This window comes from Taurulus bubalis (assembly GCF_910589615.1).
Source record: "Taurulus bubalis genome assembly, chromosome: 3".
In the NCBI taxonomy this organism is placed as follows: domain Eukaryota; kingdom Metazoa; phylum Chordata; class Actinopteri; order Perciformes; family Cottidae; genus Taurulus; species Taurulus bubalis.
Genome location: NC_136591.1, coordinates 28,354,690 through 28,381,074, shown reverse-complemented (window position 1 = coordinate 28,381,074; position 26,385 = coordinate 28,354,690). Strand labels below are relative to the sequence as shown.

The window sequence follows — 26,385 nt, the reverse complement described above, 5'->3', positions numbered from 1 at the left end:
TGCTGACTTCGGCATGCTGTTTTGTTCAAAGGCATTTGCTGAAGCAAATCCACAAGTGGGAAATTTATGTTGAACTAGAAGCTGCAATGATTACATGGCTCAAGTGGGTCATGCATTTCCAAGGATGAAAGCTGTTCTATAGTAGCAAGAAAAGGAACAGGTTTAAATGTTCTGTATGTGTGAGTACACAATGAGTAGCCCAAGTGTGTGTGTGTGTGTGTGTGTGTGTGTGTGTGTGTGTGTGTGTGTGTGTGTGTGTGTGTTTTTGTAGGGCCCTTCTTCAACTTGCCAAATTGTTAAGACATCCTCAGCTACAGTTATCCTGACAATGGGCTAATGAAGTGAGACCTTTGTTGGCTTTCTGGAGCCAACCATGTTAGAATAAACTTGTAGCATTTAGAATAATGCAGGAGTGATGAGCCTTTAGTACAGGGCGACTGGATTGAATGAATGTCTTCTCTTTCAGGGTCTTACCATTCAAAGTGCATCAGCTTCTCGTTTCCATGGTTTCCCTCGCTGTGCCAATGCTATCGTTCCACCAGTCTGCCTCGGCAAAAGAGTGAACAAGGGCAGAAGAGAGAGAGAGAGAGAGAGAAAGAGAGAGAGAGAGAGAGAGAGAGAGAGAGAGACAGAGAGAGAGAGAGACTGACAGAAGGGTTTTAGCAGTGGTTATCTCTCCTTTGCATAAAGTCCCCTTTGCATTACCCATTGCATGAATGGCGTCTGAATAAACACACCAGCCAGCTCATGTGGAAGCCTCCTTGGGTTACAAGCAAGTGGGTGTGTATAAAGTAATCTAATTTGTGGTCTCCTTTAAAAACGACACGGTTTGATCACAGATGAAAAAAAAGAGTACATCTCCCAAATGGAATTTTCCTATTAGTCACAGCAAGCTAAAGGAGCAGGAGTCATTTTTATGAGGGGCTGTTTAGGCCATAACTATTGAGACACTCTCAAACTCACTACTGAGACACTCTCACACATACTAATGAAACACTCGTACATTCACTATTGAAACACTCTCACACTCACTACTGAAACACTTACACACATACTAATGAAAAATAAGAGGGCCCGTTTAGACCATAACTATTGAGACACTTTCACACTCACTACTGGAACACTCTCACATACTAATGAAACACTCGTACACTCACTACTGAGACACTCTCACACATACTAATGAAACACTCGTACATTCACTATTGAAACGCTCTCACACTCACTACTGAGACACTCTCATACATACTAATGAAACACTCGTACACTCACTACTGAGACACTCTCATACATACTAATGAAACACTCGTACATTCACTATTGAAACGCTCTCACACTCACTACTGAGACACTCTCACACATACTAATGAAACGCTCTTACACTCACTACTGAAACACTTACACATACATATATACTCTGTAAACCTATGCACGCTCATATATAACACACTATTGTTGAACACTTATACATTCATAACTGAATCTCTTGCATATGATTACAAAGATATAAAAAGTTTAGATATGTGCAAGTGTTTCACATATATATGTATACATGTTTCAAATGTGTATGTATACGTTTTTGACCACACCTGGAATAGAATTTAGGGTAATGGTGTCACCATTACCCTAAATTCTATGTTGTCTATGGCTCACTCTAGGGAAGGACCTGATTGAGAGACGGTTGTTTTTTTTGGTCATCAAGCTCTCTAAAACATCTCTCTTCTCCTCGGTCTTGCTGTAGGCATTGAACGCAGCGCAGCACCCTTTTAAAAAAATCAACGATTACGAATAAGGCCTGCAGACTGATCAAAATATATAGAAGTTGCACCTTCATATTCAATCACAAAAAAAATGATTCATTGAAATAACCCTGAAATGTCACGCTCTTACACGCTGCCAAGCGGGCAAAGATTGACGCTTTGTCGCTGTTCAAAACATGCACTCTTTGCTTCCGCCTTCTGGTTTAACTGAAGTGTTTCAATAGTGAATGTACGAGTGTTTCATTAGTATGTGTGAGAGTGTCTCAATAGTTATGTCGTAAACGGCCCCTCATACATTTTAACATCATAATGAGGCAATTAGCTGTTCCTTTCACCTCCCCTTTTCCAACTGGTTTACACACACTGGTATGTTATGCTGAATGGCTTATTGGAGAGGGAAAAGTGTGTTGAACTAAATTACAAACAAAAAATTAACTAGGGAGATTTAAAGTGGAACATTCTGTTGTCCTTAAATACCATAAGATGATGCACAGACTAAACTGTTTAGATTAATAGTATACCATTAAGTTAGAATAATTTGTGGCAGCCTTTATTCTATTCTGCAAATTAACGTTTGGGTTCATTAACTGTGTAGGGGCACTTGAGGGCTTTTTTTTGGGTGCAATACTTTAGGATTTGGCCAGAGGGCGCTGTGACTTTAAGAGGAAACCAATGTGCCTGTCTGTTGTCTTCTCCCTGAGCTCAATGAGCATTCCTTTCATGCTGTGTGAAGCTCTGCTGACTTATACGGAAACCCAGATTTTTTTCCCATAATTATGCTAATGAGCAGATGGTGGCATGATGAGTGCCATTCTCTTTGATATTCTCACACTGCAGATCGCTGGTGTGCAGGCCCACGCAAACTGACACACGTTCAAAGTCAGTGTTCACACCACCTACTTGATCCCATGTAATTACTGTGTGTTTCCTTTAGCTGATACAAGCACCCTCTTCACTATTAAATGCATTTGCTTCTATTTGTGAATTGGGATTTGACAGATCCGACAGCGAATTATGGAGTAGCACTCCAAAAAAAAGAGAGGTGTAAGTATCCTTTGCTTATCCCCACATGTATGTGTAATATCACTGGCCTGCAGTCTAATAAAGATGCAACATATAGGCAGTTAACAGCAATTTGATACTTTCAGAATATCTTTGTGACATCAGAATAAATAAAAGTCCCCAAAAATATGCCAAGATCACCTGGAACATCTATTTGAATACGCTATTAGCTCATACAGGAATGTTGTAGTGATTTTATTTTTTCAGTCGTAAATCATACACACACACAGGCTCGCCAGTCACACTTCAGTGACACAATGTGTTCATCCAGGCTCTGGTGCAGACGATCAAAGGCCTCCTTTCACATCCCACTGTACCTAGCTCCAGCTGATGCGGTGGCCCATAAAGAGCTGCTTATTGTGTGGATGAGGTGCTTGTTAGATCAATCGCATGTAGACCCACACAAGAGCTGCAGATTATCCATCTTCTCGATGCATTGCGTCCTATAGGTTTCTGCCTCGGTTGAACGTGATAGTCCTACCATCTCATCTCGAGAGTATGTCTTTCCCTGTAAAATTTAGTGGATCCTTTCTGTGTATAGCACATGCACCTTCACGTCAGAGGAGGGCTCACACTCAAGAATTGGCTTTTGCTGGAAGGCTTTCAATTCTAAAGTGGAGCTATTTGCATAGGTTAAATATTCACGCCTTTCAGTAGCTTCTGTCGATATTACGAATTTGTTCTGCCAATTTGAGTTCCGTTCATCCCACTCCTCCCACATTTCTGGAAAGATGTTGGAAATTGTTGAAAGGTTGTTGCTTGAAATCTCGTTGAAGAGGTTTAGAAAAGGGAAGTTATGATTGACAGACCGCAATGGGCTTCCGACTCGGATGTACAGGAGGAAAAAAACAGCAATGTCCTGCAGACATGATATTGTATCGCGAGTGCAGAAGTTGGCAAGGTGTTGTGTGCAGGTCAGTGTGTGAATAGTTATTTCTGTATGTGCCAGGCCAGGAAAGTACCACTAGAATGAGTCAAACGTGATAGATTCTAAAATGATTTATATCCCATATATATCAAACTATCAACTCAATTACTGAGACTAACATTGTCAAAATCTAAGTAGATTGGGAAAAAGAACTTGCCATGATCATACCAGACTCATTTTGGAACCAGGCACTAATTAGAGTCAATAACAGCTCCTCGTATGCACGTTTAAATGTACTACAATTCAAGGTACTGCATCGCCTGCACTACTCTAACTTTAAACTTTCAAAAATGCTTTACTCCAATCTAAAGGATATCTGCAATAGATGTCACAACTCACCAGCAGATCTTACTCACATGTTCTGGTCCTGCCCCCAACTGGCAAATTACTGGGAGACAATATTCAAAGTCCTATCAGAGTCCCTTAATCTAAATATTTTACCCAACGCCTGGATGTGCATCTTTGGTGTTCAGGGGAGTGGAGGCCAGACTTTAATGAAGAAACATAAAACATAATTGCTTTCTCAACCCTCTTGGCATGAAGGATAATCCTATTGGACTGGAAGTCACCTCGCCCTCCCAGTTCCTCCATGTGGTTAAAGGACCGGGTGTTCTTTTTGAAATTGGAGAAAATCAAGATTTAGTCGGACATCGACTAAATCAGTACTGTTTGACAAAGAGGCAGTCAAAGATTCCTGTTTCTGTCAGACTCTCATTGCTTTGTGCGGTTTACTGTGCCTCTGTCCATGGTGCTGAATGGTGATCCTGTGCTCAAGCGAAACTATATATATATATAGCAACCTCTATTTAACAATATGTATATAACAATATATATAACAATATAACAATATATATATATATATATATATTGTTAAATAGAGGGTGCTGTTGCCCCTTATCACGTACCACTTCATTACAAGTTGACCAAACTTTATTTTCATTGATGTGTATGCATCTGAGAGATTGCATCTTTACCAACACATCTCTAAATGCATGAGCTTGACGGGACGTTTTGGGGCTAACAGAGAAACAGCTGTATGGAATAAAGTTTCCCACTCCTCCCGCCCCCATTATTGATCTCTGTCACTTCCCCTCCATCCATCTCCCTCTCTCTACATTCCCACCCTCCCTCTTTTTCCTGTATTTCTATCTGTATATTCATCTCCCTTCTCTCTCCCTCTCCCTCTCTCTCTCTCTCTCTCTCTCTCTCTCTCTCTCTCTCTCTCTCTCTCTCTCTCTCTCTCTCTGTGCGCGTTCACAACACTAACCTTGGCTCGACGTCAGAGCCTGTGCAGCAGTGCAGTATAATGGGAGCGCAAGCAACCCAGCGCGCCTCATAGGGGGCTGTATATCGCTGCCCTATCCTCTGCTTGGCGCTCTGTAGCCCTTCTCCAACCCTTTCCAGTACCTTACCGACAGCCCATGCTTGGGCTCCCTCCTCCCCACTGGATCCGTACCCCTCGACATGGATGTCCCGCCGTCCCTTGACCCGGAGGATTGTTGCTTCTTGGCGCAGTGAAGGAGAATAAGGAGAAAGGGAAGGGGAAGGAATCATGCCGGGACTGCTAATGGATTTAGGGAAAGCGCGAGTGACCATGCCGTGATCTTGCGCATCCAGGGCCGCCGTCACCCTGCCTTGCCCAACGAGCGTTAACGAATTACGGGGGAATCAAACCCGCGCACCGGGGGGATTAAACCACTGTGCTTTTTTTTTAAACAACATGAAGATTACCTCCCATCATCTGATGATAAGCAGTCTCGTTTTCAGGTCCAATCTCAGGCTGATCCCGCTTCTGCTGCTGTTTCTCGGTCACTCTCGCGGGATGCCACACGTTTTAAGATTTGGTAAGAATCTGTTTGTTTATAATACGGTAACATCTGTAATCATGTCTGACCACACTCTGCTGGTATATGCTTTTCGACAGTGAATGCATGAATGCACGGGATGCAAAAGCAGATGTATCGAGACATTTTCTCCCACTGTTGCCTGGTTTTAGTTGGCAAACAATTTGACCAGCAACAATTTATTGTTGATAGTTTACAGTTGGATCGTTATTATCTCATCATGTTTTGTAACGGTATTTTTAAGGCATTTTTTCACCATCAAGAATGCATAGTGTTTTCCACGAACCTCGGAACCAATGTTAACAGTAACTTTGAACGAACATCCACTGTAGTTTACCCGTAAAAGGAGCACACATATGCAACAGTTCACATCTCCTGACTCGTTGCTCACGGAGCCTTGCCACGGCTTTTTAAACGGCTGACACCCAACATGTCCTCTGCATGACATGTATACATGTAAACATTACACCTGGAGTGCAGATCAATCACTCTGGTCTGTCAGAAGGGCCAATCGATATGCAGGCAGTAGGCTACTTTTCATCCTTAATCCCATTGAACTGCTATCCAACAGGAATCCCCGTGGTTTCGTTTATTTATACCATCGAGACAACTAATAGTCCCGGTTCTCAATGGTGATTGGCTGAGTCACGCTGTGAGCCAAATGTACCAAAAGTTAGATACACTTAAATACAATAATACCTCATACTGAGAGTATAGTTCATTGGCCTAAACATTGATTAGCCACTTCTCTTTGAGCACTATCTCTTGGTGGCATAATTATATTTAAGGTTGATTATTAAAGTATACTTCTTCAACAGTTACACCTGCAGTGCATTGTTGCTGATTCATAACCTTACAATACTGCTATTAACGTCTGTGTTGCCACCAAACCACGGCCTCCTGAGGTTATGCCCGTTGCTTAATTAGACCGGTCTCAGGATGGCTGTGTTTTCATCTTCTGTTGAGAGCAACTCGGAGTGATGTTCTCTCCCCCCCCATCTCCTCCCTGACAACGGATGTCATCAAATGTTGACAACACAGCCTTACAATCCCCAGCTCCCCCGAGGGTCCTGTTTAAGAGTCAGGCGGTGTCCGCAAAAGCTGCCGCTATGGCAACGGAATGTGCTTGTCTTCCTCCTGCATCCTCATCCCAATGAGCCATTTTCCGTCTCACACGTTGTCTGACAGTCGCCGGGCGTCTATTCAGTCATCCTTGGGGGACGACAAAGTCCCTGCATGGTAGCATCTGACATGAAAGTTTCCATGCCGGCAAATAAGGAGTAATCCTGGGAGAACCGACGTGGGGGAAATGTATAAGATATTTGTTACACCTCGGAGGGAATTTGGGTAATTGATATCGCGGTAATTCCATAGTGTCAAACAGTATCAGATTAGATTCGGAGTCATTAGTTGACTCTACGTCGCCATAACAGAGATGTTGCTCATGGGGGGGGAGACATGCACGATAGGAGGTGATCCATGTCGCCGTATGATCTGAGGTAAAGCTCATGCCTGATTGTGCCCGTGTTCTGGGGGTATAGGAGCGACTACAATGAGGCTAAAAATAGGCGGGTCTCTGTCCATGGTCCGACTAGAGCGACCAAAATAAGCCAATGTCAGCCTGTTCAGGACCACGGACAGCAACAATGCCTGTTGCTGAACAAAAAGCACAATTCCTTTGCTTTTAAATCGACGATGATGTGTTCTGTAAGTGGCTGGGTTTTTGTACAGCATCAGTCAAGTAGCAGCCACGTCACATCTATCCGCTGTAAAATGGCTCAATTTTGTGTAGTGTATTTCATTCTCTTTAGAAAAGATGATATGCATATCTGTCTGTGTTTTCTTGTAAAGGAGCTGAGTTTTCAAAAGAGAAAGATAGATAAAGATAGACAAAATGTAAGTCAGTGTGTGTGATGTGAGAGACGATGGAGACCACTGGTCCTTTTCTGGTCCTTTTCCCGTCATTTCCTGTCCTGCAGGATGTGCTTGCTCAGCAGATAATCCCAGCTGCTTGCAAGAGGCTGACTAAATGAGGGGGTCAGCTCCCCAGGGTCCGGCTGTTCCTGCCCCAAGTTCCATTCTGCCGATACAGGCAGCTCACATTGTACAACCACTGTTCTCCTGTCAGGCTGAGACCTTTACACACACACACACACACACACACACACACACACACACACACACACACACACACACACACACACACACACACACACACACACACACACACACACACTGTAGCACCAAAACATAGTCAGCCCTTTGTATTCACAGCACCGGCCTCATCGTGTAGAGCGACAAGTGTCAGAGAAAAAAGACAAGAAATGTTCTGGCCAGCTGCAGGCAAAAAAGTGCTGAGCTAATTCCCCCACAGAAATGAATGATTGTGTCGAATGTTCCTCATTTATAAATCTTACAGGTAATTCCTTTTCTTTGATTCTGAAATGGGCCCGGTGCAGCCATACACGGCGTAATAAGATACATTGGAGATAAGAGTCTCTTTTCCTTGTTCTTTTTCACTTGCTTTTTGAGAGCACTGAATGAGACGTTGTACTGAAGCTGCTAAGGGTCTCCCCGAACAAGATCTTTTTTTTTAATTGCCACTTTGGCATTTTATCCACATCCATTCGTATAATTTCAGCTAAAGAAAACGCTGTAAAATGTCCACTTCATACATACAATTTAACAGCTTAGTTGTGTGGTATGTACAACTGAACTTAGTTTTGAATTTTTAAGTTGAGCCATGGTTGACTAACATACTTTTTTATTGTTGTCATAGAAGTCCCCTGTTAGAGTTCACTCAGGTGGAAATGCAGGGTTGCGTTATATTCTATAGCTTTATTCGACAGCTAACTGATAGGCTGAAATGAAAGGAGCTAATTTTGCAGTCTTCGATGGACATGATCTTATTCAGCTGTCCCCGTTACAAATGCTCAGTCATTCAAGCAATGAGTCATCACATCTGCCATTCTATCAATGCTAATTTAGTTTTACTAACATGTGTCTAATTCATAAAACGCCCTAGGAAGAACTTCAACAGAGGGAAAATCAACAGTGAAATAGAGACAATATTTAATTTTGACGACCTTAGTTGGTCTGCGGCTGTGAGGTTGAGTGATAACATTATCACCGCCATCTTTAAATCGCCTTGGCAGATGCATATCCCTGGGCTGCTGCTGAAAGCATTGTTGACTTGAGTTACCATTTTGTTCGTTTATTCCCTAGTTATGTTTATACTTTTCCCAATGCAGACATATGTGGGAATATCTATGACTAAAACACAACATTGTTTTTCATTTTGGAAAGGAAATCAAGGCTTTCCTTTCAGTCCTCTGGCAAACGACACTATCGCCTCTGGTGAAAGCTTTATCTAACTATTTCCACAATGCGGTGCCAGGATGAAGGCCCTTTATTGCATTGCTAATACTTAACACTCTTTTCATTCCATCAGCTCTGTTTATGGAGGCGAAATTACAAGGTTGTCAAGAACAAGCAAGGACAGAGGGAACAAATTCAAGGGGAGTTTGTCGTTAATTGACTTTACTTGCTTTTGCTTTCCGCCAGCCGGAATTATCAGCATGGAGTTTAGTTTGGGATTGCACAAATTAAGGATAACACCCTGTGCCCTGGCCGACTGCCAGCACGTTCACAGCAAACACATTTAAATAGGCACAAAGCTGCTTAAAATATTCATGTGTCACTTGGCCGCGCTGTAGCTTATAGAAATATGAAACCTTCTCCTCTCTACTGGCAAATGATTTCCACGGTTTAAAAATACCCACCGTGGGTTTCAAGAACAAAAAGGAGATCTGTCTTACATTAGCATGCAGCACCACACATGGGCTTGAAGCAGAGAATTGTCTCGATGGATGTCTTAAACATGTTTATATTCCTGAGACTTTGAAGATCTTGCTGTCATGCTTCAGTTGCAAAAGGCTCGATGGTGATAAGTTCTTGGTACACACTTCTTGGCATTTTGAAATGGAAAATATCTGTGAGGTATGAAATTAGTTTTCTTGTTTTGCTTAGTGTTAACTCATTTATTTTAGATTTACCAGCTCCATTGCAAAATGTTATTTGCTTTTAGAGGGGAGGCTTTATGATTGACCTTGTTTGCAGGGTAACCAGATTTAGCATAATGCCTCTTCTGACATATCGTCTATTTTTAAAAATCAAATACATCTGAGTCCTGTGTTATTCTGCCTTGGCTTGACTACTGCATTGGCTTTCATTATTCACAGCCTATCACTCCTTGTCATTGCCACTCAGGCATTTCTCTGCGTATCAGAAGGGTTACGGGTCATATGTGCAATTGTTCTGTGAAACTGTCCCTTAAGAAGAGCCCTGCAGCAAGTCTCGCTGCCTGGTTGTCAAGCTGAGAGCTGACTGAAGGTCAAAGCTGAAAACCCTCACAAGGAATCTTTTTTTTTATTTTATTTTTTTTATTTAAACTTTTGAACGCATGTGGAGCTGTCCTTCTCACAATCCCACCAAGGGAGATGGATGAACATCTGAAGTCAATGAGAGGTGTAAGAAAAACAATGTTTTTTAGAGAAGGAAAAACAGGGAGAGAGGGAGTCTGTGTAAAGTGAGAGCGAGTCGAAAAACAGTGAGTGTTGAGGCCAGCAGATACAAAGTAAAGATAGATTAGTTTGCCTCTGAGCAGTCCACTCTCAGCCCACTCTCAGTCGAGGTCTTTTATTACTGTTTTCTGATGGCTTCTGTGAGGAGACACAGAAAGGACAGTAGAGTGTGTTGTGGAATTATAGTGGGAGGCCAGGAGTCATGCACTGCAGCTCTGAATAAATGTCAGCAGTATAGTATTAGCAAGCCGGGACTATAAGCATGAAATAGCTTTTACAGGACAGAATATCCTATAGTTTCTTGGGGAACTAAACCGCAAACGTATTTTTATTAGTTGGATCTCATGAATGTATCTATATTGTCTCATTACATAGCTGGCTGTCTCCACTTCCAGTAGACTGTAAAATGGTGGGAATCAATCAAAATCAACGTGTTTGTATTGCTAAGAGGAATAATGAAAAAAAAGGCAGAAACTGGCAGCATCGTGGTATAGTGCCGCGTCCCGGTTGTCTTCCCCCTGTGTGTATCTATCACAGGTTACCATCTGTGAGAAGGCAAACATAAAAACTATGTGTGCTTTAAGAAGAATGTGCGGGATTGGATTTATAATGCATGTTACTGTGAATTAATGACGACTTTAAACAGCCGCCAGCTGCAGGGACTTCTGGAAGTCAAAATGGTTTTGATGTCAACAATATCACGTTTCTATCACAGATCTGACACGTTCCAAACTCAGTTGGAATATTTAATTTACTCTCTGTGTGATATACGTTCAGAAGTGGCTGCACTTTAAATGGTATATTCTTTCCACTTGCTGCAATATTGTGGCCTGAGTACCATTACTATGATACGTTTAACTTCATATAAGAGCCTAGCTATTGCAATGAACTATTAATTGTTTGCGTAATGGAGGGAAACAAACATGGCTTGTCAATGTTTTATCATGGAAGCTGGTGATAGTGCTGATTGACAGACGGATTAAATGTTTACAGTGTATTTGCTCTAAATATTAATGGCCAAGGTCATTTGTTGGATGTGTTTGTTAGCGCTCAGTGTTAAGTATCTATAATTTAATTTATGCCACGATGTATACATTTAAAACTGTGTCTTAACGTGTCCCGTAAACAGGAGCAATTTCATGTGAATTACAAGCACACAGCAAAGATATTTGGAGTCACATACACCGTAAATGAAAGCGCTGACGTCCAAACTACAAGAAGTCAATTGATTGCAGAAGCCCTCCTGTGTTGGCTATAAAGTGAGGCACCGATCAGGTCAGGATGTTGTGATTCACCTTCATCTCCAGCCAGCTGAATAAAGAAGTACGAGGAGGAGGGTGAGCGACTGACTGAAAGAGAGAAAGCCGAATACGGGCTGCCATCCGCAGCACAGCCAGTCGGACGTATGAACGTTTCTCTGTGTGAACCAAGGACACAAGGGGAAATGGGCTCTGTGGGAGGACGTATTGAGGCAGGCTTACCTAAAATCATGCTCTTTAAATCAGCATGACACTCTATTGTCCGCCAACCACCAGGGCTATGCAAAACGTCTCCTGCAATGTTGAATTCCTTTCATTTTGCTCAGAGTAAGTGTTTGTGTAGCTTTTTCCAAATCGGTCTTACATTATTTTTGCTTTGAAGGTAATTGTGCCAGGGAAGGTGAGAGGCGAAATATGCACAGGAAAGAAAGCATTTTGTGTCAGCTTTAGCTAATGGAAACGGAGAAAGAACCCATTTTGTGTAAGCTTTAGTTCATGGAACCAGACGTGAGCACAAAAGTCAGTGTTTGCAGTTGATGAATTCAAACAAATCTAATTTCGGTAAAGAAGCTGTAATGCTAAACTTGTGTTTTTAAGCTAGTGTTAAATGTTGTCGCCCATCTGTATGATATGACCTTCCAATCCAAGCGCGCAAAGCATTACAGCGGACTGAAACGCACTTTGATTAAATTCTCATTTTGTGCAATCTGTTTTTTCAGATTTTAAGTAGACATGTTGACTCCATTTCCCTTGCAGAGCTACCAACGAGATCTACTCACACCCGGTCATTGCTTTATTGAACATGACAAAAGACACTGAATGCTCTACCCTGCAGGGTGTGAATATATGTGTGAAATTGTGAAATAAACAACACACAGCAGATCACAAGAAAGATTAGGAATTTTTATTTCCCACCAATTTCAACTCCATTGTTTTTTTTACATTCATCCTCAATAGATCTTTTCTTATTTTTTGAGAGAGAAAAAATTGAGCAAGCATATTTGAGGAGCTTTGGTAAGCCTCTGGTTATTTTCCTTTCCAAAGTCAGTGCGCAGGTCTCTTTCATATCTTTCGCTCTCTGCCACTGTGCAATTGCCTGTGTGTGTTTGCAGAACAAGCAAGATAAATTGACATACTTTTGCAGCGAAGAGTTGCATATTGACTTACCTGTAGCTCTTATTATCAGCTGTGTACTGCAATGGCTGATGGGAGGCTGATGAACCCAAACCAGGAGCTGACATTTTCCTGCCTTGCGGCTGAAGGAGAGGAGGGGAAGGATGCAGGTGTCCGTTCAGGTCTAATGGGCCATCCATTCAGCCGTTTAATTGAGTGTCTTTTATCTGCCTCCTGTGACCTCTTTTATTCTCCATTTCTTCCTTTTCGTTTTCTTGGCTCATCCATTGTTTTCTTGCCCCACCCATCCTTCGTTTCCCCCACTTTCTGCCTCCAAACTCTCCTCCTTTTGGTTGTCTGACAGTAGGCTTTGCAATCTGCTTATGTCCTAAGAGCTTCCTCTGACTTTCGACATCATGGCCATCACCTGTTATTTTCTAAACACATCTGACTGGCTGCGAGGAGGTGCACTTTCAGCATCAAATCAATAAACAGAAAAAAAGGTCAATTTTCTCTATAATTTTTTTCCTTTCTACATTTTTTCCGCCTTTGTCCTCTGCTGTACTTCTCTCTGTGTTGTCTTTGCCTCCCTTTGTCTCTCAGCTTGTCTCCTGGTCCTTCCCCTCCACTTCGTTCTCTCTCACTATCATCAAGCCGAGCTTCTTCTCTTTCCTTGGTCTCAGTGTCCTTGCACACAAAAACACGGATCCTCATATGGCATACACATTCCAAACCTCTATTTCCTATTTTACCTTTTTTTTTCAAAACAAGGAATACCTTTTCAGTCTCATTGGACTTGTTCTGATCTTGGGATAGAACACTGTGCTGTAGCTCTAATGACCAAGACTTACTTTATTATGAATAATTCTCATTTGTCTCTTGCTTAAAACCAACCCCTATAGTGTCTTCTCTAGTTTCCATATTATTTTCCTTACATACATGGCTTTTATAGATATCGTATGGATTTACTGTGCTGAAGGAACTCTAGTTTAAACGCACTGCAAACTACTAGAAATCCAACTGCATCATTGTAATTTAATTTGTGTATGATAACACCATTGCCAAATCTGTATATATAATATGTATTACATATAATTATTGCATATTATTTACCAGCTTCTGCGTCATTACCTAACTGAAAATAATATCCACCTTCTGCACAAGTATCTACATTTCGAACATTACAATTATTATAATCAGATTATTAAAATCCTACTGTGAGTTTTAACAAGCCGTCTCATGAATTAATTCTTGACCTTTGGCTCCGATGGAGATAACATATGCCCTTCTACAAGAAAGAGTCTTATTTTACAGCCATTTTGCTCAAAATTACAATGGATATAGTGTAATACAGGACCATTTTGATTAGCAGGAGAACAGTGAGAATTGGAATGAGAGCAGCGGAGGGAGCAAAGACGACGATGGCGTCTTGTCCAATTTGCTGTGACCTAATTGCAACATTATAAATTAAACGTATTTTTAGCTCTATTCCAAGGTTGGCTGCGTATGAATGTATGTTAGAGATGTTGCAATATCAGTTTATCATCACACTCTTTTTGGATAAGAGCCGTATAGTTTCATGTCAGAAATGGCACAACAGTGTGAAAGAGTTTTTGGCAAGTATGCTGAGAGACAGCTAGAAATCCCTCGCTTACTTTTGGAGTGTTTGTTTTAAGACTCCAAGATTACTGGTAGTCAAGTTCTCATCTATATTTATTTTGGTGAGCGATACAGCTTGAGGGCTGGTGTATTCAGGCAAGCTTAAGACACATAGTGCATAATGCCTCGTACTTCTCAGCTGCAATGCCATAAATGAATGATAATGCTTTATATCGCAGCAGGGAAAGTGATAGCAAGCCAGAGACGCTACACATGCATAGTAATACCGTTCTTGAGGCTGGACTCCTGCCTCTCTTAGACTGCAGTGGATAATTAGCATCTCTCACACGTGCTTAGGCTTGATTAAAACTCAGTTTACAGTGAGCAGTGCTGTGAGGTTGCCATCTGTCACCTGCCGAGGCCACCATGAGACGTACTCTAGTTAGTGGGAGTGATGAAGGCGGTCTGTATGCGTGTGGTCGTTTGATAAAGGGAAGGAAAAAAATAGGGCACGGAAGGAAAAATGGCAGAGAAGGGTGAGGCATAAAGCCTCAAAAAGCATTCTGTTCAATAACTGGTCCCACTCACTCCCTTCGGCCTGTTTTATTAGAGCCAAATCACATATTTTCTGTGTTGGCAGGATAAAGCTCCTGACTGCAGTTTGGGGATTTGTGTTATTTACTTAAACTTCATAACCTTGTGACAACAGTTTTGGGAATACTCACTCGGAACTCAAAGGCTCATAAAACCAACAGTGTGTAGAAGTCATTGTATTTTTCCCAAAATGCATGTGCATCAATCAAAAAATATGATTTTTATTTCTCACTAAGGCACAGCTGCAATATACAATATGTCATAACTGCATGGTGTATATTTATTATGTTGATGGCAAACTTTATTACCACATTTATTGAGAACATTTACATAGAGTGTGCTGTTGTGACACACATTATAAAATTGTAGTTATATACTAATGGGCATGTTTTCATGTGATTTGTATAAATATTGTTTCAATGGTAATGCGCTGAATACTTTTATGTTATACCCTGGAACATTTTGGCAGGTGGGAATGGTGCATTCAAAAATCAAACAACAAACTAACTTAACTTTGGTATCTGTTGGATACAGTGGGGAAACGAACACAGAGACACAACATGAAGAAAACTGAAAACTCTTTGCTTTGCAAAGATTCCAAAACACCACGCCACCATTATGAATGAACAGTCTCTCCTTTGTCTGTGCTCCTGTTTATTTGTGTGCATTAGAAGCTTTAGATATTTTACAGTTGTCTGGTTGTTGGGACTACAGGCCTGATCCATGATTGGTTGTAACATGTGATTTGTACTGAATGAGTTCTAAAAAACTGCATGTTTCACCTCCACACGTAGAAATGACACTTTGTACAATATTTATAATTAGACAGACGAGACATTTTTACATGTAGTGCATGCTATGACTTTTGCTTGCAACGCAGTTTACTTGAATTAAAAACCGAAAAGGACTCATCAATCGAGGAGTTGATCAACATAAATGGTTTTCAAGGTCATACAAAACAAGCTATTTTAAGACTTCACCTTGTGCGTTCAGGAATCACGATTGGACATATATATTACAGACCAAACAATGAATCAATCAATCAAAAAACATAATTGCAAGATTAACTGATTTGAAGTTGCAACTCAAAATATCATTATCTGCGTTTGTTGTATATTGTTTGAGGATTAACAGGCAATTAAGTTATCGTACTGTCACTACAAAACATAAGATGGTCTCTTTGTTTTGTTTTTTTTGTTTTTTTTTGTCCAAGCAGGTATTTGGAACTCAAGAGGATACCGCTAAGTTGTGCACACATATGTTGCTGTTACTGCAGGAGAGAATATTATTGAATATTTCAGCAAAATAGTTCATTTTATTATCGCACATCATCATTGTAAACTAGCTTTTTTTAATCTTGGAAACGGCTGTTATTCTTATATAGTGTTTGATGATACCAGATAGAATAGGAATAGAACAGTCCTTCTCTGGAGCAGGTCAAGACTGTTAGACCCAGCGCTGCCGCTGGCTACCAGCCAGCAGCTTGGCTCATTTTCTGCAACCAGTGTAGCATGAAGACATGGGGGTCAACGAGTAAGCTCGCTACTTCTACCATGCTTTACACTGGCTCTATGCTTTGTAGCATTACTACTCCACTGCAAAGCCATAACCTCAGCAAAGTCTGCGAATTGCCATGAGTCGATTTAGTTCATACGGAAGTTGGCCCGCTACAAAGGTCACAATGTCAACGGGAAAATTGTCCGCTGCTCTGACCCTCCTGTCATCGTGCTTCTCCGATTCTTTTTCTATGATTTCACTCCAATATTTATTTAAAGGGCTCATCTATCTCAAAAGCCGTGCATATTTTTGTGTGTGTGTGTGTGTGTGGACATCTGTGGCTGTGTGTGTGTGTGTGTGTGTGTGAAAATGAGTGTGTATACTTAGTGGTTTTACATCTTATTTTCACAGGGGTAAGTATTTCTTTGCAGTTGCATTCACAAGTTGAGAGCAGTGGAGAGGTTAGTAACTGCAAGCACACAGAAGTCATTTGGGACTTCAGCAATTCGAGGCCTGTGAAAGTGTACTCACAGTTTGGCACAATTAGTACCAAAAGGGGTCCCTGCTTGACAAATTAGCACACAAAATGTCAGCCGGTAGTTTAGCACATCAACAATGAGCCCTTGCAAATTAACACATATTTTGAGGAGGGAGCTGGCACATTATTATGAATAGAGAGAGCCGGGTAAATTAGCACATCTGTTGCCAGCGCTCATAATTAATACATGTTTCATGAATACTGGTTTCCTGCTTGCAGCTGGGTCAGGGATGGGGGTGGTGGCACACATTTCTAATTGAAGAAGATGAAATTGACCTTTTTGCAATGGTAGAGCTCATTTTTATTAGTGTAAATGAACTTACATTTGAAAGGTATCTCTGAATGCTGCAGCCGTGGGCTTTATATTCTCACATCAGTCACAGACTCAGTTGTTTCTTCCCTGACAGGTTTACTTACGCTCAATCTTAAGAGTGCGTGATCGTATGTGTTCACACGAGTATGTTGCAGAGTGAGTCAGCCTGAGGCTTAACGGGGAGCCGTGGCAGGTGACAGTCCAGTCCAGTGTCAAGAGGCTTTAGGGTGACAAGGGTGATTCCACCCGGGATAAAGAACACACGACAAGCCAAACAAGTCGGATTACAACATTTAAACTGTTGTTTACAAAAGCTGCTTTCTAATGGTTTCATGTTCAGTTTCCATAACTCAACAGTGATTGATTAAGTAATGGATTGATTGATGACTCACGGTATTGGTTGACTTTTTTTGTGCTTATTTGTATTTTTAACTGTTGAAGTTTTTATATCTTGGTATTGTATGCTATATAGCACCTGAATTCATATTCAGCTCTTTACTCTATTCTTTTATAATGCTAGTTTTTCATTTACTCTTATATCTCTCATTTGATTTAAGATGAACTTTGGCTTCTAGACAAGTTTACTAGACTAAAGCAAGATCTCTATCAAGTGTTATCTTGTAAAATGTACCTCTATTAACCAAGTTTAATGCTTCCCTTATCTTGCCCTTACAACACCAATGCTCTGTAAAATAGTATCTAGTCAAGGCAAAAAGAGATGTAGCCGGTCAAATAATACACTGTTATGTTTCTCCACTGCTACTAATTACATTAAAGAAGCATGTACATGTAGAAGATAGAATACAATAAATGTCAGTACTCAGCCCAAACAAATGATATGTTGTAAGCCAGGACTTCATTTCCTTGAAATAATGGTCAGTTTGTGTGGTATGGCACGACAGAGCCTCCTGCACAGTTGATGTATTCGATGCCCTGGTCAGAATTCTGGGGATTTTCAGCGTGACAGAGAATTGGCCCTTGTGCAGCATGAGGAAGGTCAGTCTACCGCAAGGGATTCTTCAGATTAATGACCAGGGGCGGCGACTCTCTGCAGGCCATCATGCATCATGTCCCATTCACCGCCAAACATGTCAGGGAGCGCTCCCGTCGGGAATTTCAGGGATATTTATGGAGCTTTTCCATCACTTTTTCCTCTTTGTCTATTGGCTCCAAGCGCCGGCTGAAAGACGGAAGGAGGACATACACAGTCCAGGGTTTTAGGGCGTGGTGGGTGAAGGTTTAGGCCTAACTGAGCAACTTCACGTTCATACCTTGGCCACTTGCCCTACCGACAGGGTTGCTCGCTGGTTACCATGGCACCCACCTTACAGGCCACCACTATCCTGGAGCTGCACTGCCGGCCATTAGTCACAGAGACGGCCTGTCCGCGCTATCACAACACCCGTCCTCCACCAATCAGCTGCCCAGATTCCAAAAACTGCCGATGTCTCTCAGCCATAGCATATATATGCATGAGTCGCCATGGCAACATATCGGATTCCCATCTTACAGTGAACAAGAGCATCCTTGAGTGAAGAGGGCTAATTGTATTTTCCTTCATGGTTTCATTAGAAATATTTTTTCTTTTAGTACTAAATTCACTTCCCCTGCTCGTAATTACAGAGAACTGAAGTCACTGAAATATGGTGGAAGTTTTAATTCTTGTTTGTGAGCAGTAGAATACATTTTACCATCAGTGATACATATTTCATCACCTGTCCATATATTTATAGGTCTTTTCATTACTATTGCTTGGGATGTATGAATGATTTATATTCAAAAATATTATGGACAAAGTCACTTTACAATGTTAACTGTTAACAAACATTAAAAGGACGTCAAATTTGCATAGAGCCGCCTTTTCCTTTCCACTTTCAAACACACACACACACACACACACACACACACACGCACACACACACACACACACACACACACACACACACACACACACACACACAGATCACCAGGCCGCTTTTCTCGTCAGGGTGATTATCCAGCTCATAACTCACTCGGAGCTTTCATTTGCACTATAATTCACACCCGTCCCAATGATGGCACCATAATTCACACACGCGTGCACACACACACACACTCACTGATTATCTCAGCTGTAACTCACACACCTGCAATCAGATGGACCACGACACCGACTAGTAAGAGGAGGATGGGTAGACGGTTGATACAATATGTTTTACAACAAGCTAAATTACGACCAAAATTCAGTTTGGGAAGGAAGCTTAATATTACATTCATCATTTAGTTTAAACAATACTCAAGCTGTATTCGGTACTTTATAATAACTACACACTATTTAGCATTAGTAAAGCATGAGTAAACACTTAATTCAACACTCATTAGTAACTCATTAGTATGCAATTCATAAACACAGTTATACATGTTTTATTATTGATTAAAAAGCTTTACTATTATGCGTTTCATGATTGGGTTTTATGCTTTATAAACAATGGATTCCCCATTTATAAATTAAGTAATATATATATATATATATATATATACATATATATATGTATATATATATATATATATATATATATATACATATATATATATATACATATATATATGTATATATATATATGTATATATATATATATATATATATATATATATATATATATATATATATATATATATATATATATAGCAAATTAAAGAATTATAGATGAAGGAACAATGCTTTATAAATGATGAGTTAAGTGTTTACTCATGCGTTACTAATGCTACATAGTGTATAGTTATTATAATGTGCTACCATATATTCTCATGTAACATGTTACACTCCAAAGAGCATCAAATAAAACAAAAAACATTTCATTTTCTTTAACGCAATGCTTGAAATCTCCTTGGAAATATTAAATGTAACCCTTTGTGGACTGAATTTGATGTTTCTGCTCTCCTGTGTTCTCAAATATATGTTAGTTAGTTTCAAACCAGCATGTCCAAGTCATACAGCATGCCAAAGAAATCGGATGAGCATAACTTAATATCCTTATGCTCATTTTCAAACTCGTTGAACAGCCCAGTGGAGCTCAGTCTGCTCCCTCAGGGCAATAGTGTAATAATTATCTATTAGGTCAGACTGACACGATTCCAATCATCTTTAATGGTCATTCTCTGGTATTCGCTCTTTTTCAGATTAATGTGCAATTTCAGTGAAATGAATTGCCATGAATAGCAGCATGTTCACTTCCCATTGCCGTATAGCAGGAGGACCGACGCATGAGAACCTCATTATTATCACTCAATGGCAGTGAAGCACAAGACATGTACTAAAGTGCCTTTACAGGTTTACTTTGAATTCTCAATTCTCATCTTCCACTGCGACATCCTTCTCTCTTTTCCTCTCCATGTCACCTGTTTCAATTCTCTACTGGACAATACTTATAAAAGAAAATACTATAACATAAAGTAAGAAAGCATATATGTGTGGCATGGTGACAGTGATAAAACTCAAATTAATGACCTCTTCTTTTCCATCCTGTGTTCCCTCCCTCTCCCTTCCTGCCATGGCCGGCCGCTATTTATAGCTGCTGTGTCTGTTACAGTACAGCTCTCACTCTTTCTCTCACTCTTTCTCCGCTCTTTAAAAACGGCCTCACTCCCTCTGTCTTCTTCTCTTTCAGTCTCTTTTTCCTTCCTCTCTGTAATTGAATCGATAAACAGGCGTTACACTTTTTTTCAGTTTGCATCTCGTCAAACCGACTCTCCTCCGAGAGGAGCCGTGGATGGATTGAAGCTCTTGACTCCGAGAGTTTTTCTCAGAGCCTGCTTTCATCTTTTTTTTCTCACGTCATACATTCTCTTTTAAGTTTGATTTCTGCAGAGCTTTCTCAGGATTTTGTCCATTCTCAAAGGTGTACGAGCTTTCATAACATCGCTTCGTTTTTTTACTATGTTTATTTCAAAATGTTGAAGTAGTCGCTTGACTCGACAGCTGTTTCAGTTGTTTGACATATATGTTCTCTTTGAAACCATAATATTAGCGTATTGCGCCACCTATAACATGACTTTACCTCTTTCTAATAATGTATGTGTGAAAATACTCATCATTATTCTCTATGACCCCAATAACACCTGAGATAGTATGTCCTTGTTTGTATATTGGATGGATTTAAACTAAACATTATATATTTTGTTAAAAAATGAGCATGTATATTTGATCATAGCTCTACAATATGTCCTTATAAAGTTGGTGTCAGATTTATTGACATGCGTTTTTGTAGATTGACAAATGAATGCAGGGAGATAATGTCTTATCATAATCTTTAAATATAACACATCGGTAGTCTGTTCAAACATTGCCTTGCTTTGTTTAGAATTCTGAACCACATTGATGGACCATCTGGAGCTTTATTTGGTTTTGTTCAGCTCAAAATAATTGACAAGTCTGAAAGGAGCTGTTTTAAGTTGACAACACCTTACTTTGCGATGGTAATTATATTGTCTGGCTCATGCGGTGTGGTGAAACAGCGTATATTGTTTATTTTGTGTGTTGTTGGCTTTTACTTTGACAACTAATGAGCATCCCGAGGTGTGAATCACATATATCTAAAAGTTAACAAGATTTCTCAGGCAGGCACAGCATGAACCTCCCTTCAGGATGCTCTCCCCTTAAAAATCAAGAGTCAAATATGACGCAGAAATAATCGTTTCAACCTCGTCGATTTGTTTTTAATGAGTATAATTAAAAGCTTCCTGATGTTTTCTGATTTGATTGGCCTTCTTCTTCTTTTTGTCTGTCTTTCTGTTCTCACCCTTCTTTCTATTCCTCGTTACATATCTTACTGGTTCCTCCCATGGCTCTGTTTTTCCTTCCCTCTTCCTCTTTTGTCTTTTTGCCCTCATTTCTAAGCTCCCTACGTCTTTCTTTGCTTGCTCTCTCATTTGTTGAAATCAATGGGACAAAGTGGAAGAGTGAACCTTTCTGCCAAGGCTGAGTCAGAGAGTTAAAGAAGGGCACTCACCCCTGAACTCACCTCCTAATGTAACTAATTGCCTATAATTACACTGACAACTGCCACAGAATGCAAATTAGCTGAGATCCAGACGCCTTATCGACACTGTAAATCAGTTCCATGTCAACGTCTGACTGAGCTATGTAAAGCCTTGAACACAATAGCACCAGTTTTAAAAATGATAACTCTGCCTGAGCTGTAATTGCCTGCATCTTGTCGGCCATTTACTTGAATGTCAAATGTGTTAAGTAATCTGCTGTTATTACAGGAGAAGTAAGTGCTTATTCAGAGTGATTGTTCTCAGCTGTTACTTTTTTTTTATTTAACCCTCAGGAGGAATATTTGAATCCATTGAGAGCGGCCCTTCCGGAGCGGAGGAACTAGCCTTTAAATTTGCCTTGAACACAATCAACAGGAACCGCACCTTGCTCCCAAACACCACGCTGACTTATGACATCCAGAGAATAAACATCTTTGACAGCTTTGAAGCCTCCAGGAAAGGTGAGATATGCGATGAAATTGTTTAACAGATATTTTGATTTGCAACAACTTCTTTCCGAAATAAATAAATAAATGCTTAGTCGTATGGCTCTGATGCATTTGAGAAATGTACTCTTAGGGAAGACTACATTTATAAATGAGTACAAAACATTCAAAACGACTAAGGAAAAATCATCCAAAACTTGGTTAAAACATGTTTCTGCAAAAAAAAAAGAGTGGAGACGAACAGAGAAATATGCATTTACCCAATCATTGTCTGAGATCCAATACAATGGTGCACTGTATTTACCAAAATGTTGAGTGTAAAATGTATGCACTATGATGGAAGAGTAGTCAGACACCCTCTAAACACGACGAAATGTTTAGTGGAATAGTCTAAAACCCTTGGCAGAGATAGGTATTGCATTACCCGCCTCCTCTCTAGTTGGGCTGTGACCATTTTAAAGCATTAAGCTAACATGTTCCTTTGTCCTCTTGTTACCCGTCTAGCATGTGATCAGCTTTCCCTCGGGGTGGCGGCCATTTTTGGCCCCTCACACAGCTCATCGGCCAATGCAGTCCAATCCATCTGTAATGCTTTGGGAGTGCCCCACGTCCAGACCAAATGGAAGCATCAAGTGTCCGACAACAGGGATTCGTACTATGTCAGCCTGTATCCCGACTTCTCCTCCCTCAGCAGAGCCATCCTCGACCTGGTGCACTTCTTCAAGTGGAGAACAGTCACTGTGGTGTATGACGACAGCACAGGTACAGGTACAGTTGGTGTCTGTCTTCATCTCAGTGGTGCTTCTGTTTTGCCTGCTTAGTGTGACAGTGTTTAAAACCTGTGGCCTCACACCTTAAAATGTCCAGAAAAAAAGAGGTAGGTGAACTACAAAAGAAGCACTGCAGCTCAGAGTTCAGTGAGTGCTTTGTAACCTGTCAAGTTAATTCAGAAATCAATAGCTTACTGTTCTGCCTCAGTCATGCAGGTGCTGCCCATGTCAGTCTTCCAGGAGAGTGAGCAGCAGCATAGAAAAAAAGAGAACAGCAATACCCAGAATGACCCAGTGTCTCTTCAGATTAATGCAATGCAGAGTAGTAGTATGAGGGGGCTGACAACAGACGTTAATAACACAGAGACACTTGGTTTCTAAAGGGTGGCTATCAAATGTGTCTGTGAGCTATTTTGTCTGTCCCATGACTTTGTGAAGAGGCTCATAATATGCATTTTAGAAGACAAGTCGTATTTTAGCTTGAGTACAGGGACATTTTTATGAGTGTAATCGCTCCAGCAAAGATAACAATATTCAAATGTCCATTCGCAATTCATGAGCTATTTGACGTGATGTGTTTGACAGCTTCATGTAGGTAAATTAGACTGAGTTGAGAGGAGGTTTACATTTTAGACAGATTGCATAACTAACTCACTCCCTACTCTGAGCAAATTAATATTGTCTTGGAGTTGAGATCCTAAATTGGGCCACTAAATTGAAATGTAAAACCTTTTTTGGTCCTTTTAACAAGCAGTGTGATAGTTGTACCCCTATTTTGCTTCTTCCATCATCTTTATAACCGCCAATCCTGCAGCAAGCTAGCGCCCGCACGCTAACCTCGGACTATCCCAATGACTCGCCCCACTTGCCACATTATTCTGACTCATCTCCTTGACCTCTCTTTGCTTCCTGCCTTGGAGCTCAGTATGTTAACACCCTCATTCTCCAGCAAACTGCCCCAGTGAGATGCCAAAACGTGACCTCTCGCCTCTCTCTCTCTGTCAGATAGAAGTGGCTTGGGCCTCCTCTGTGGAGTGTTTCTGCTATAACACACCTGACGCCCTGAAAAGTGTGACAGCTGCATAGCCACGTTGCTTTCCCCCACCGCTTCCACCTGGTTCCAGGCTGTAATCACACAGCTTCATGCTCCAGGGCCCCGTGCTGCTGATTGGAGCCTATCTGACGGCTGGCAGGAAAAACTATCGGAGGGGATAAAATATTCACACACAGCCGTTAGGAGATCCAGGGGGAAAGTCTGAAGGCATTAGCCAGAGCCCACAAGCATCGACACTGACAGTGTTTCCCAAACGTTGAGCTCCCTTGACAGTTTTTTTCTTCTTGCTTAACACCTCCCAAAATGTCGGCACGAACATAAACAGGGAGATGTGGACATGCCCTAGAGTAGGGATCTATTGGGATTACCTGAGGAAATCTCTAGGTGGTTCGGTATTCCTCCTTAGAATAGTACCACATGCTCGTTTTTCACACCAATCCTTCTATAGGCCTCAGGGAGACCCAGCCCCACTCAAAGTAAGACCATTAAACTGCTCACACAGCACTTCATTTCAAAATAAAAAATAGGCTGAGCTATATCTTAAAGTGGTTCCACAAAAAAAAAAATCCTATCTCTCTACAATTCCCTCCCAAACTATCCTCACTGCTCCATCAATTTTGATACCCATGACAAGTAATCATCTCTCCCATAAATCCAGCCTCTTTCATCCCGCACTCTGAAGTTCTTTACTGAGGGAGAAACTCATTGTAATCTCATCGCAGTATCTCCCGGAGAGATTTCTCCCTGAGTGTGTGGCCGAGAAATGAAAGGTGAAGATTGTAGCTCAATATGTGACGGTGGCGTCAGGCTCCCAAGGGGCAAGTACAAGCTGGGCAAACAGAGCCTCTCTCATCAGAGCACTTCTGAAGTGTTTGAGAGAGACCGGAGAGGCGGGATTGACCGCAGCTTTCCATCAGGATAAAATTGAACATTTTACCATGCTGCTGTTTGGTATCATGGAAGACAAGAGCAAACTTACATTTTGGAGGCTTCTTTTGGAAGTTTCTGTAGGAGGGTGCAGATTGAGGTTCTTTCCATTTTGTGCTATTGCCATAAAAGGGTGCAATGTGCTGGGTTGGTGTTAATTCTCTTGATAGGTCTGTAGCCGTCTGTTTGCTTGCCAAGCATGAGTAGGAGGATCAATAGACTGTGGATTAGGAATGCATGCATATGAGCCTTTTTCTGATGAGAAAACCTGAATCCAGTTGTTTTTTTGTGGCCTCCTCAGCATCGTGGATACTTAAAAATGGCAGCAGATCAAACACTGGTTAGCTGCTCTTAAAATTCCTTTTTCGCACTATGTCTTCTCTTTGTCTGCAGGTCTCATTCGACTGCAAGAGCTGATCAAGGCACCGTCACGATACAACATTCGTTTGAAGATCCGACAGCTGCCCACGGAGACTAAGGATGCCAAGCCACTTCTGAAGGAGATGAAGAAGGCAAAGGAGTTCCATGTCATCTTTGATTGTGGCCACGAGATGGCTGCCTGGATCCTGAAACAGGTATGAGCCCAGTTTAATGAGCCAGGATAGTGTAATGCATTGCAACAAAGAGAAACCTGGGGACTATGTATGGCACCCCAAAGTAATTAATATGAAATAAGTTGATTAATAATTAAAAATGATTAAATGAATAGTCATTTGAATAAATGCATGTTAAATAAACATGAGAAAACATTGTGGAATTAATTAATTAAATGTGAATTAAGTATGTAAAGCTATCAAATTAGTATTATTCTAATAATAACAGAGTTCATTAAAAATGTGATTTATTTCACAATATCACTTTTCATTTCATAATGTATAATAATGACAATCTTGTTTTCACCTATGATTTATATATATTATTTTATTTATATATTTTACAAAATAGTTTATGTTATATTTATTTCATAATAATGTCAATAATCACATTTAAGTTCAATATTTTAAATAATAAAATCAGTTAAGTTAATGCACAGTGGGCTACATTTAGGATGAGTGATTGTATCACCGGGATTCCTGAAT

At 40.7% G+C, this 26,385-nt stretch overlaps 1 protein-coding gene across 2 annotated transcripts in view; it reads left to right on the top strand.

Annotated features, from left to right (window-relative positions):
• Positions 1-5,470: 5,470 nt before the first annotated feature.
• Positions 5,471-26,385, top strand: part of LOC306734115 (glutamate receptor ionotropic, kainate 2-like) — a gene marked incomplete at both ends in the record, with an annotated part of 52,943 nt that continues 32,028 nt past the window's right edge. The window contains 4 exons of one of the 2 annotated variants that reach the window (XM_079215449.1): positions 5,471-5,594; positions 22,403-22,570; positions 23,060-23,317; positions 25,700-25,881. In XM_079215449.1, coding sequence (XP_079071575.1) covers positions 5,471-5,594; positions 22,403-22,570; positions 23,060-23,317; positions 25,700-25,881 — 732 coding nt within the window. Of the gene's footprint in view, positions 5,595-22,402; positions 22,571-23,059; positions 23,324-25,699; positions 25,882-26,385 lie in introns of both variants that reach the window. The other variant, XM_079215448.1, reaches the window with a different exon arrangement.